The sequence below is a fragment of the Aphelocoma coerulescens genome, chromosome 1 (genome assembly GCF_041296385.1).
Source record: "Aphelocoma coerulescens isolate FSJ_1873_10779 chromosome 1, UR_Acoe_1.0, whole genome shotgun sequence".
NCBI classification, from domain to species: domain Eukaryota; kingdom Metazoa; phylum Chordata; class Aves; order Passeriformes; family Corvidae; genus Aphelocoma; species Aphelocoma coerulescens.
In genome coordinates, this window is record NC_091013.1 from 91509961 (window position 1) to 91523271 (window position 13311).

General features: G+C 41.5%; 1 protein-coding gene across 5 annotated transcripts in view; it reads left to right on the plus strand.

Moving 5' to 3' along the window:
• Positions 1-9156, plus strand: part of GUCY2F (guanylate cyclase 2F, retinal) — an 89161-nt gene extending 80005 nt beyond the window's left edge. For 3 of the 5 annotated variants that reach the window (XM_069017046.1, XM_069017076.1, XM_069017056.1), the window contains one exon: positions 5878-9156. In XM_069017046.1, coding sequence (XP_068873147.1) covers positions 5878-6016 — 139 coding nt within the window. In that variant the 3' untranslated portion in view covers positions 6017-9156. Of the gene's footprint in view, positions 1-1962; positions 2055-5877 lie in introns of all 5 variants that reach the window. The other 2 variants (XM_069017067.1, XM_069017095.1) reach the window with 2 other exon arrangements.
• The last annotated feature ends 4155 nt before the right edge of the window (positions 9157-13311 follow it).

A 13311-nucleotide genomic window follows, 5' to 3' on the forward strand; every position in this document is an offset into this window, starting at 1 on the left:
GGCTTGATCATGCAATGTCAGGACAGCTGCTTTTTTGCTTCACACTCAATCCCTTCTTTTCAAATTGTTTCTGACCACCTAACACAACAGCAAAATGAAGACAAAGAACTATTCTGATCATGGCTGTGGCATAATCACAGTAAGAAAGAAGAATTTTTCTCTGAAATCCGATGGAGAATGAGAATGGGAATAAAAGCAGGTGACTCATCTCCCTTTGAACAAGACTGTTTGACTTGTGATGTGATTGCACCAGCTTTTATATTTAAACAAGCTCTTTCTGAGCAAGCTGAAGTTTCTGGGCGAATTGACTGGAATATTACAGAATTGGTGCTAATAGCAAGAAACCCTAAATGCAGTGTTCAGAAAGGAAGAAAAGTCAGAACTTCACAGACTTTTCTCCTGCTGGCTTTGCAAACAAGACAATGGGAAGGAAGGACCTTGGAAAAATAACAGCTGTCTCCAAAAAGAGGTGTTTTGCCCGAGGCTGGGATGGATGATGCAGAACCAGACTCTCTCCAGTTGCTCAGACATTAGTGAGTTTGATTTACACCAGATCATTTTTTTTGCTGTTGTGCAGTGGATGAAAATCAACTCATTACCAAAAAGTTATTGATACTTGTGTGAGCAATGTCTGGAGGTGGACCTCAGGCAGTCTAACACTGTGCTTGATCCCCAGATACCTTGGTCAGGCCTCCACCTTCTGTGGGTCACAACCTGCTGCCCTATTGTGCAGACACAGGCAGCAACCTCCTCCACTTCCCTGTGGGTCCTGCTGGGTGGACTCAAAGAACAAACACACTCACCCATGTGTGGCTGAATTTTGTTACTGCTTCCATAAAGGTTCTAGACACAAAATTCCTCTTCTTTCTCCAACAGGCAGGATTTAATCTTGTTAAAAATTATTTACCTCCACCTGATCTGGTCACCTTGCATGTCTTTTAAGAGTCTGCGCAGAGAAACAGACATTTCTTGGTGTTGGTCTTCTTCTGCTTTGGGATAAACTCCTGCTGTGGTCCAGCAGTGCCATCTTCCCTTCACTGGCTCAAAATAGAGACCAAGAAATTTGGCTTAGATGGAGACATCTCTATTGCAGATAATAAAAATATCAGAGAGCTAAATCTCACGTGAGTTGTAGATTCCCAGAAGAAGTCATTCCTCATTGAACCCATCAGGGTTATATCCTCCTGGTTTCCTTGTCCTTGGGACCCAGCCCTAAAGGCACCATCACTCATGAAGAAGTTTATAAACAGGGATCAATATTTCTAAAGAGGAGAAAGATGTTCCCAGAGCTGAGGATTTAGATGAGGCTTGGGAGGACAACTTGTCTAGGCATTTCCATTTGTAGAGCAGAATTGGCAAAAGAGCTGAAACTTGGCTCTGATCTCCCTCAGGAAAGGCTGTTAAATTAGTGTTCAGCTTTCAGGGACAACTGGATTTCTCTAGGGACAGCTAAATAGTATTTCCACCAGGAAATGTGCTTCTGAAAGCACCATCCCTGGAAGACCAAAAGGCACTGAGGCAGGAATTGAACTAACCAAAGGCAAGATCTTCACTGCTGTTTTGTTCTCTTCTTCCCTTTAATGAATGAGGGAAAGGATCAGTGGAATAATGGAATCATTCTCCCAGGATTCATCTTATCTAATAGATTCCAGAAACAGTCATAATAGAGGTGTAGTTTGTACTCCTCAATCAACAAAGTCAATCATCTTGTCCTGTCAGAAGGGTCTAAGAGTGCCAACAGGTCTCTGGACACTTAAAATTTAATTAGCTGACCTCATCCTTTGCAGTAAGTTGAGTGGTACAAGAGGGGAATAAATAAAAGCCAGAACCAGGACCCATGTTTATTTTCCTTTTTCTCACCAGAAGACACTTACCTTTCCCTCAGTCTCCATTACAGTCTGTTCTTTATTTCAGATGAAACTGAACTGGTTCTTTCTCTAATGGCCTACCTGTTCACTGCAGGTATAGAGCTCATGGGTTACTCCCGGAAGAAATTGCAGAGTTCAAAAGGAGGAAAGCTGAAAAACTCCTTGGCAAAAGGGCCTAGATCTGAGGTAGTAACTGTAGGACAGTCCCATGTAGCTCTGCTGTTTAGTGTCTGCTTGTGTGTTATTTGTCTGCACTTTGCTGGTTTTAATGTCTTTTTTCCCCCCTTTTCCCTTTTTTTTATTCCTCTTTTTCTTTCTTTGTTTTTTTTTTTTTTTAATATGTGTTATTATTCCAACATGTCTCATTCCAAAGGTGCTTGGAACAGCAGCAAAGCTGTTTGCAGACAGTAGTAGCCTTGTTGGGTGTTTTCCTAGTGAATTTATGACCTAGTATTGTGTTAATTCCTGAAAGACATACAGTATTACTGTGTTTAGCTGCAGTGTACCATCAATCCACTCTATGTTAATGTTCACTGTGCCAGGAAGAGCCCAGTACATGGCAAGCACAGTGATAAAACTGGAGTTCAAGCCTGGAAAAATCCAAATTGCCTATTGTTGCTTTAGTGTAATGCATATCTCCTGCCTAGTGTAATTCCATACCTCATGACAGAAAGAGGATGCAGCTTTGATATTCATCATTATTGTAGCTATGGGTACACAAGATAATGGATTTACGGTTTTGGTGGAATTTGGAAGTCACATGGAATATGACAGCATGACCTGATCAAGTAGGTGTTATCAGAGCAAGGCTGGCACAGAAGCATGCACAGCCACATGTGCACATGTGGTGTCCCCTGAAAATGATGCATGAATGGGGTTTTTTAATAATATCTCTGAAAACAGCAGTAATTCTTTTGCTCAATTCCTCTGGACTAATGTGTATTTCATTTCCACTTCCCTAAAAAAGGAGGGGTGGATGAAAGCCCAGAGTGCCTAGGTATAGGCTGGTTACAAACCCCTAAGACACACCATATCATGCTGATAGATTACTATGAAGACTAAAGCTCCCTCCAATTTTCTTGCAAGGATAAAATCCAGCAGGCAACTTTTGGCTGTGTTCCTCTTTCCCAAACACATCTTTTAAAGATTCAGGGTGTGTTACCAGGCTGGTTTATCTCCCTGAAGAGATATTTACATTTTTGTCTGAAGTTTTCCCTATCGAGGACCTAAAGGCAGAAAATCCTCATTAAAATAAAATAAAATTATTTCAATATGAGACACAATCTGCAGAGACCTGCATGAACACTACCATATGTGAACACCTGCTGCTAAATACAAGCTCTGAGGCATAGAAGACCACCCTGCTGATTTACACCTAAGAGTACCAGCTAGTCCTCCAAGGCCAGAGATGAAGACAATCTCACAATTTGGTTAGCCCTGCTTGACAAAACTTGCACATATATCAGTATTTAGTACATACATCACCCACAGACAGACTTCCACACTGAAGCAAGGCTGATCAGCAGTATATTATGGAGAACAGAAGGTCCTCATTAGCCAACTTGGCTTAATCTGTGGGAAATAGCAGGAAAATCCATAAGACATTCACACCTGAATCTTTTCAATGGTCGTAGTTCAATCCTTCTTGTGTTCAGGAAGCTTTCAATGGAGGCAATTAAGTCCTCAACAGCCACTTATTCCCACATGCCTGCTTAGTGGTTTAGTGATGTTTCCAGCTAATTTATTTTAGATGCTTCTGATGAAAGAGACTATGCTGCCAATAACCTTGTTTTTCCTTGATAGCAGTAAAGGAACACAAGGATCTCAGATGTCATCATCTATAGTCCATTCACCCAATTTATGGTCCTATTAGTCTTGACCCTAAACTGCTAACAGTCAGACAGGTTTCTTGCTGCAGTACGATAGGGATCCCCATCTTGGAGGAATGATGTATTTTGGATTATTCATCTGGCCTGGAGTCTAGAAGAAGGTCAAGACTCTGCTTCTCATGCTCAGGAGTCAATCCTTTAACCTTGAAAGAGTGGCTGTGGACTCTGCTGTCCTTGGTGGATTCTTGATTTCAAAGAGGAGTGATGGCTCTGGCTGGATCTTGATAAAAACACTCAGCAAAGCGTGAGGAATGCCAGAGTGCACCCCCAGTTACATGAAGATAAACCTCATGGCTATATCACTAGTGACAATTATCCTTTGTCCTGTGGTAGGACCTGGACCTTCTAACCCACTCACCCAAGTGGGATTCAGCCCAGAGCACCATGTCTGTCAGAGACACTTGTTTAGGGCTGGTAGATAAAACAACAGCTGGAGACCATGTAGGATAAACCATGGCATCAAATGCTGCTGGGCAATATCCTCAGGCAGATGAATCCTCCCCACAGCATCTTAAAATGCTTCTGGTATGAAGAAAGGGATTTTTCTCTTTGACTTCAAAACACAAGAGAGAACTATGTCACAGGAGTGGCCAGTGACTCCCTAGGATCCGTGGATTGGTCTCAGTTTGTAGGTGAGACTTAGACAAGTCAGAATTCATTGTGGAGCTCTCAGGGGTGAGATTTCACCCTGGTGTGATTAGGAGTGGCTGTATTTATGGAGGGACCCATTGCAGGTGAATCTTAGTACAATCTGTACTGCTCTCTGCTGACCTTCAGATAGATAAGCATAGAGGTGGTATATCCTGCACTAGCCTGGGATTGCCCAAAAGTACTGACGTTCAATTTTTCAAGTTATTTTCTCTTTTTTTTTTTTTTTCCTGTTCCTCAAGGATTTGGCTCTCCTTGTATTCCAACTCTTCCTCCTGTGAACTCAGCTTAGTGACAGGAGATCCCTTGAGATTCTTTCTTGTCCAGGAAATACAGTAAATACCCAAATAATTGCAGCTTGCTTGCCAAACCATAGTCTAACAAGGTGCAGTTGACCAGCAGATAAGATCAAACAATCATAGAATAGCTTGGGTTGGAAGGGACCTTTCAAGGTCATTCTGTCCAACCTCCCTTGCATGAGCAGATACATGTTTCAGCAGACCAGGTCTCTCAGTCCCATCCTCCCTGGCCTTGAATGCTCCCGGGCATGAGGTATCCACAGCTTTTCTGGGCAACCTGTACTGGTGCCTCACCATCCTCATCACAAAAAATTTCTTCCTTATGTCTAGTCTAAATCTCTCCTCTTTGAGTTTAAAAACATTTCCCTTTTGTTTTATTTCTACATCTTCATGTAGTCAGATTTTAACATGTATTTCTATTCTAAAGTAATTGCATGTTAATTGCACACAGTGGTGGTGTGTACAGTTTAAACATAGATTTATGTATATACACAACTATTTCTTACCTATTTCTTTCTAATCTCTATATAATAGCAATTAGTAGGGATTAGCTTTTCGTTCTCTTTAGTTTACAACAGCTGGAATGATATTTTCTTCTATTATAAAAAGTAAATCTTATTCCATATGATGCTTTATGTATGACAGAGCAGCTGCAGATTTGAGACCTTACTAAAGCCCTGCCATTTGCTGAGCTTCTAACCTCTTACAAGTCCTTAATGTTTGTTTTGTCTCTGAGAACCCCATTATATGATAATAAATTTGCACTCACCAACAGATGGTGGCTCAGAACCTGGACTTTGTGAACACTTGAAGTATTGTAGCAAAAGATCCACTTCAACTCCACCATTTAACATTTCTGCTTTGGCTGACACAAAATGATGCTAAATGAAAAGTGATTCCTTGGTGAGCAGAGTTGCTAACCTCTTCTCTTCTCTTCTCTTCTCTTCTCTTCTCTTCTCTTCTCTTCTCTTCTCTTCTCTTCTCTTCTCTTCTCTTCTCTTCTCTTCTCTTCTCTTCTCTCTCTCTTCTCTTCTCTTCTCTTCTCTTCTCTTCTCTTCTCTTCTCTTCTCTTCTCTTCTCTTCTCTTCTCTTCTCTTCTCTTCTCTTCTCTTCTCTTCTCTTCTCTTCTCTTCTCTTCTCTTCTCTTCTCTTCTCTCTTCTCTTTTTTTGCAGACACAATTGGCCAGACGTACTGACCAGGAAATTCAAATCTGTCCTGAGAAACACAAAGAGGACACTAAGAAAAGCAAACTTTAAAGAGATGGGAAGCATGAAGGAGGCTGGAATAAGTTCTGAAGAGGATGAAATCTGAGACAAACACAGCAAAGACCTAGTAAGATCAGGAGGGACACCTTGAAGCCAGTCCAACAGAGCTCACCCTCTCCATTTAGTCCCCAGACAGCCCAAAGCATTATAACTAATGAAGCCTCTTAGCCCTTGCAGAGGGTGAACCAGAGCAGGAGGATGAATCCTAACCATCATCTCTTGTGAAGCTGGGCACCATCTCAGAGCTGTATGTGTGTGCTTTTGGGAGGGGTGCACTGGGGAGGAAAGTGATGGTGATGACAATGGTAGTTCCAGCTCTTCCTGAGCACAACAGTCACAAGGATGAACTCAAAGAATATTTTAGTTTGGTCTGCATGGCAGCACTAACAAGTCCAGCTGCCCTTGGGCCTGGATTCAAACAATAATGCCAAGTGCTAAAATGGTTTAACTGTTCCACATAACTAGTTGTTTTCCTGTTGGTATTGTGGGAAGTTCTGGTTTCATGAAAATGAGTGCAATTGAGAAGAAAGTGTTTTGGACAACAACAAAAAATATTTTTACTCTCCCACAGAGAGAAATTTTGAATCCAAATATTTTATTCCTGTATGTCAACTTAAGCTGAAACATTTTCTTTCAAATTGACATTTCAGCTGTAAATGCCAATTTAATGGTATTTTCAAAATGAAATGACAGTTTTGAATTGAAACAGTTTGGTATGAATCAATATTTGTTTCAAATGCCAAAATGAGATTCTGCTCAAAATGTCAAAATATGTCATATTACAAATCCAGATCTGAATTGCAAGAACTTTTTTTTTTTGCTTTACACACACACACATATACAGGATATCTAAGATATTTTGTGCTTTTCATCCTAAAACAAGATGAAAATGGAATACCAAGATATTGCAAAACTGAGATGTAGTTCGATTAGCTGAGAAATACTAATAAAATATGAATTTTTTTTCCCTGCAAAAGTGGGGCTGAGGGAATTAAGAGAACATCATCAAAGAGTGCAAAGCCTAAACCCCGTCACTCTTTTTCCTTTCCAATCTCCAAGTGGTCTCTAAGGCACTTGTCTATAAAGTAAGCCTCCCCATGGGTGAAAAGTTTTCTATAATGGTAAATATCTGGCCTGTAGGTACTTCCACCAGAGCACACTTCCTCAAAGCCAAACAATTTTGGTGTTGGGTCCTTCTTCTTCCAAGATTTTTACCCCTGTTCAACATCTGGCTTCTAACAACCTTCTGGGAATTGTTGTCTCTTCTGCAAGGCTGAAGAGAAGATCGAGTATGGTAATTTAATCAATATTACCACCAGAAGGTGTTAATTGAGAACACTGAGACCTTTCTCAAGCTCAATTTGAACTGTTGTCATCAGACCAATCAAAACAGATTTTTACCATTCAGATAATAAATAAGAGTCAACAACCATTTGGCAAATTTTCATTCAATGTTGCAAATACCTTTATGAAACAAGGTGAGTCTGGCTTCACAAAGCTAAGGAACACAGCATTTGCACAACTAATTCACTGTATCAAGTATAAAACATGCACTATCAAAGATCTGTTTGGAGTATAAACATCTGAAAAGCAAAAACAGAAGGTAAATTCCTTAATGCTCTTTAATAATGAGCTTTTACTCCTTGGCACCTGGTTTTGTTTTTTTAGTGGTGAGTTGATATTCCATGTGGGAGAAGTTGGCCCTTGAAGGACATCTGTCAAAAGGCACATACAACACTCGAGCTGTCAAACAGGGATTAGGGAAGCCTTCACTTTCTTCCCTGTGCTCACCCTCTGCTTAAAATTTCATTCAGAAATAAAGTCCTATGGAAGAGACATGGGGCAGGTAATTCTGACACAATACACCTCAACATACATTTCCAGAGAGGGACATTATCTGGATTGGTCTGTGCAAACATGAGTTTAAAATTAAAAAAAAAATCTGCATAATTCATGTATTTTCCACTATTTTCCCATGTAAAAAGGAAAACATTTATCATTGCTGTCCTGTTACAAAGCAGAGTGGGTTAAGTCAACCTGAATTTTCCATGAAAATGATTGAAACAAGATTTCCACCCACACTTCTGCACATGGCTTTGAATTCTTTCTTCAGCCTCTAGTCTTCTAAAATAAACAACATTCTTTGAATTCCTTTTAAAAATTAAGATAGTAAATCTGTGGGAAAGGGTAGCAGAGAAGCATGACTTTAGTAATCCCAGGATAATTCTTTATTCTCTTTGAAGCCAGTGGTAATTTTTCCTCTTAGTTTCAACAGGAAGAGGCCAAGGACTCATCCCTGAGTGTGATTACAGCTACTGTTAGAAATACATAAAATATATTTATATTTTCCTGGTATTGTTCTGTGTAGACAGATTTAGGTTCACTCATGAGATTTCTTCCCATACAAACTAAGATTACTGTATCATGCTCTTTTATTTTATTACTTTGCTCCTAAAACTAGTGTTAATATGTTGTAATGAGGAAGATGTGGGCTGGAAGCAGCAAATGTAAATTTTTGTAACTCCACATCAGACTTCTCGGGTGATTGTGGACAAGGCATTTGGTGGATTCTTGGATAGGGAAGCACACATTGTAGAAACCATTATCAGCAAGAACCTACCACATGATGGCTGGAAGTTTTACCACTAATGTTAAAGAGCAAATTTTCATGTAATCATGCAAATCCACTGAGAGATGTAGATGATGTATTTACATAACATAAACACTATCTGAATATAGTTTGTATTTCATAGAGTATTTTTAGCAGTCAATGTAAAATATAAGACAATAAAGATCCTTGAAGACCTATCCCTCCACCTGAAAATCTCATTCTAGTTTGTATATTTACCTTCAGCTGACTTCTCAGCTTACTTTTCATCTCCTTTTGAAGGTAAGGCACATATGGAGACTCCCGTTCACATATTCACTGGATTACACAATAATTTAAAAACAGGTCTCAAGATACACAAGCCAATGGCAAGGCAGTCAGACAGAGAAGGTGTGAGATACAGAAGAATGCAAGAAAAATAGGGAGCAGCCACAGCGTGGATGAGTGCCCAAACAGCTGCAATGGCCCAGGTCTGGGAAAGTTTCCCATAACAGATGTTAATGTGAGGAGGGGGCAATACCATTCCCCACAGCACATTTCTCATTAAAAAATATGAAGATGCTTCTCTGGGGTTTGAAAATACAGCCGTGTGAATGCAGGAGTAGAACTGAGGGTAAGTAATCCCTCGATAATTCTGTGATTCTGCGATTCCATCCCCTCACCAGCAATGAATCAAATAAATGCATGAGAGACATCACATCAACTTGTGCCTTTCTCTCCATACAATGAACATGGTCTGGCAAGGTCCTGTGCACAGGCAGACTCTTACCCCTTTATCTATCTGCTCACACACAGTGGTCATCAGATGGATGCATCACTGGTGAAGAAGGGATAAGGATTACCTACTGCTGTAGCTGTAGCCACACACCCTTTCATTCCCCTTCAGCCATGCCTGAAAGCCCTAGTGTGGCCCTCATCACTTGCCTCATCTGTGTTAAAAATAATGGCTTGAATTATACAATGGAATTTCATCATAGAATCATTTAGGTTGGAAAAGACCTCTCAGGTCATCAAATCCAAACATTAACCCAACACTGCCAAGACCACACTAGACCATGTCCTCAAGAGCCACATCTACATGTGTTTGAAATACCTCCAGGGATGGTGACTCCACACTTCCCTATTCCAATGTTAGACAACCCTTTCAGTGAAGGATTATTTCCTAATACCCTATCTGAACCTCTCCTAGTGCAACTTGATGCCATTTCCTCTTGTCCTATTGCTTTTTATCTGGGAAAAAAAGGTTGACCCCCAGCTGGATACAACTTCCTTTGAAGTAGTTGTAGAGAGTGATCAGAGTAAAAGAATACATGGGAGAAGGCAGAGATACTGCAGCTCTTCATGCACAAACTGAAGCTGTGTGAAATGGTGGTGTTAGAGAAAGCCCTTACAGGTAAAACCCAGCCTGATGAAGTGCTACAGGATTGCTAGGTCAGCTGTAGGGGACAGAGAGTTTGATGTACAGGGAGGTTGGGTTAGCACATAGAGTTGAAACAGACCTCCCAAAATGCAGAGAGTCATTGCACTAAGGATTATTTCCAGACCCTGAGTGATTGCAGTCCTCTCCTCCAGCCTCCTGCAGCTGCAGGGTGTGCTGCAACACACAGTGCTCCTAGGCCAGCAACTACTGAGACAGGTGAGCAGGGGAAGCTTTTCTGTATTCATCCCATACCAGGGTACTCCTCTAGCCTTCCTGAAATGACCACAGGAGAGTGTTTCCTGACCTGAAGAAACCAGAATCCATGTTCTGTGCAGTGTAAGAAGCACATAAAGCTTTTCCTCTGATGCTCATTACTTTACAGCTGTTGGTGTTAAATTTCATCTACCAGCTTTTTCCTCATTCACTAGAGTTTCTCACAATTCTTCAGAAGCCTGACTTCACAATATTTGCAGATGCCAGCATCCCATGGCTCTCCTTCCTTCCCTAAGCATCCCTAAATTCTGCTGAACAGCACAGGACCCAGTGGAGGGACTTTGAGAACCACCCACAGAAGTTGTCACACAATGCATCCTGATAAAGCAATTCTTTGCTTTGTTTCCTTACTCCACACCTGTCCTGATCCATGACATTTCCCCTTCACTCTCATTACTTGGTGCAAAGCATCATCCTTTCCTGCACAGGACCTCTTTAGTCAAGAAAAATTTTATCAGATGGTTCTCTTTTATCGACTGTTTTTATTGACACATTATAGTTATTTTATTCAAAGGAATTAAACCCCCCTTTTGCCATTTTCTCTTCTCAACTTGGGTCTGTCCAGGAGCCAGACTTGATAGCACAGACTTCAGGCACAGTAAAAAAAAACAGATGATGAAAGTAAATACACTCATTTTCACAAATCTAGGTGTCTGAAACGTTCAATAACATACGCAGAGAAGCTCAGGGTAAAGTGATTCTGGGCCAAGGACTAATGCTGAAATATGTTAAATCCACACAGGCCTGATGCCCAGATGAAAACTGCAAAACCATGTATGAAATCCCAGCTGGCCTTGAACAGAAGGCATTTATTAAGAGCTGGAGCCTTTTTTTTCTATTGTTGCTAAAATTTGTCAAATTGAAAACATTCTGCAGTTTTCAAGTGGAAAATGGTCTGGTTTTCAGACAGTTTGTTCGCCAGACACCTCAGCTGCCCATCTGCTGGGCTATTGATTCCAAAGCAACCCTGGAGGCAAATGTCTCAGCTCCAATCTCCACATACAATTTCCTCCTTTATTTTTGTTTTTTTTTCTGCTCAAAAGCTGGAACAGAAATAGCATTTCAAAATATTGAAATCCTGCAGGAAACCAACTGACCTTTCTCCACACTAGTCAGAAAAACGTGGGCAGGAAAAGAAGGCAAGCAAAAAGACTCTGCAGGCCTAAATGTCCAGCCTTGAGGTATTTTCTCACCAGAAGAAATGCACTGTTCTGAACATCACAGAATAATATCTGATGGCAGATGTGCTGCAATTAACTGCTTTAATAACCATGGCCTACTGAACATTTCTTCTGTTGGTTCATGGATGGAGAGTCTGGTGCTGTAAAAAATTGCTTTTACTTCCCCTGCATGTAACCTCTGCTTTGGTTCATTATTGCTTTAAAGGAAAAATCTAAAAACTCTAAATCTGAACACTTCCGATTTTAAAGGAAGGCCAGGCTCTGCTCTGAGTATGTATTTTGTGACTCAGGGCTGTTTGCAATAAAAAAGCATGACAGGAGCACAGCATTCCTTTCCAATCCTTGTGTTGAGCTGTCTGTGAAATCTTGGCACTGTGTGGAAATAAAGCTTTTGTTTAACCTACTTGTGTGGGCTCCCTGAGGAGGTGACTGCCTGCCCAGCCAAATCTGTAACTCTTGGCTCCCCAAACACCATCAGCAAATAGAAAGCACTGGAGGGAACAACCGCAGGTTGTTATCCAAATAAGGTGCCAAAGTTTATTCATGGATTCAAAATTGATTCAAAGTTGATTCAAAGTTTATTCATTTATTTATGTCATCAACGTTCCTCTGCCTGACTGCAACACAGTCAGGACAAAAGGAAAATATGACCTGACTCATGGTGAGTCCAAGGCTTGGGTCCAATCTGCAGGGTGACAGAGGGAGCTCCACTTCTCAAGCTATGGAGGAGAGGGATCACCCTGAAAACCTTCTCCTCTCCATCCCTCCTGCTGTACTTTTTTCCTTGTGGCTGATACTGGGATGGGTACAGACTCTCCAACACTGGTGTTTGTGGAGAGGAACCAACCAGCAGAAGGTGGGCAGGTGGAAAGGAATCTGGGGAGTCCTCCAGCTCTGCTAGGACAGTAGTTTTCATATCCTGTGAGACCTCTACCAAATCATTCCCCATACCTGGAATAATGGGAGGCCTTAAGCATTAAGAAGAACCAGCTTTGCATTGTCTATCTAGATTTCAGTAAAGCAATTGACACTGTTTTACAGAACATTCCCCTGGAGAAGCTGGCTGCTCACGGCTTGGACAGATGTACTCATCTCTCTGTGGAAAACTGGCTGGCTGGCCAAGCCCAGAGTGTGGTGGTGAATGGAGTTAAATCCAGCTGGTCGCAGATGGTGTTTCCCAAGGCTCAGTATTTGGGCCAGTCCTTCTTAATATCTATATCAATATTCTGGGCAAGGGGATCAAGGGCGCCCTCAGTGAGTTCACAGATGACGCAAAGTTGGGTGGGAGTGTTGATCTGCTGGAAGGCAGGAGGGCTCTCCAGGACTGGCTGGATCCATGGGTCAAGGCCAATTGCATGATGTTCAACAAGGCCGAGTGCCAGGTCCTGCACTTCGATTGCAGCAATTCCAGGCAGTGCTAAAGGCTGTGGGAAGAGTGGCTGGAAAACTGCCCAGCAGAAAAGGACCAGAAAAGGGGATGCAGTGGCCACATCCCTGGGGAGCCTGTGACTGTGGACATCATACCTATGTTGCCTAATGCTACAGGGATCCAGAGACATAGTGTGCCCATCCCTGCACATAGCTTCAAAACAAATTCCAAGGCAAATGTATAATCATCATCATCATCATCATCATCATAATCTACAGAAGGGCTTGCAGATCTCAAGGGCTCCAGGGACTGAAGGCTCTTCTCCCTTCCTCTGAGGGGAAATCTGTAGTTTCACTTGGAAGCACTGAGTGGTGAATTGAGGTGTTAATGGGAAGTTTTTCTGTTTCACTTCCATCTGGACATAGACAAAGCCCATCAATATGAATATCCCCTTTGCTGCCCTTCCCACTGCAATAGGTCACCCAAAGAG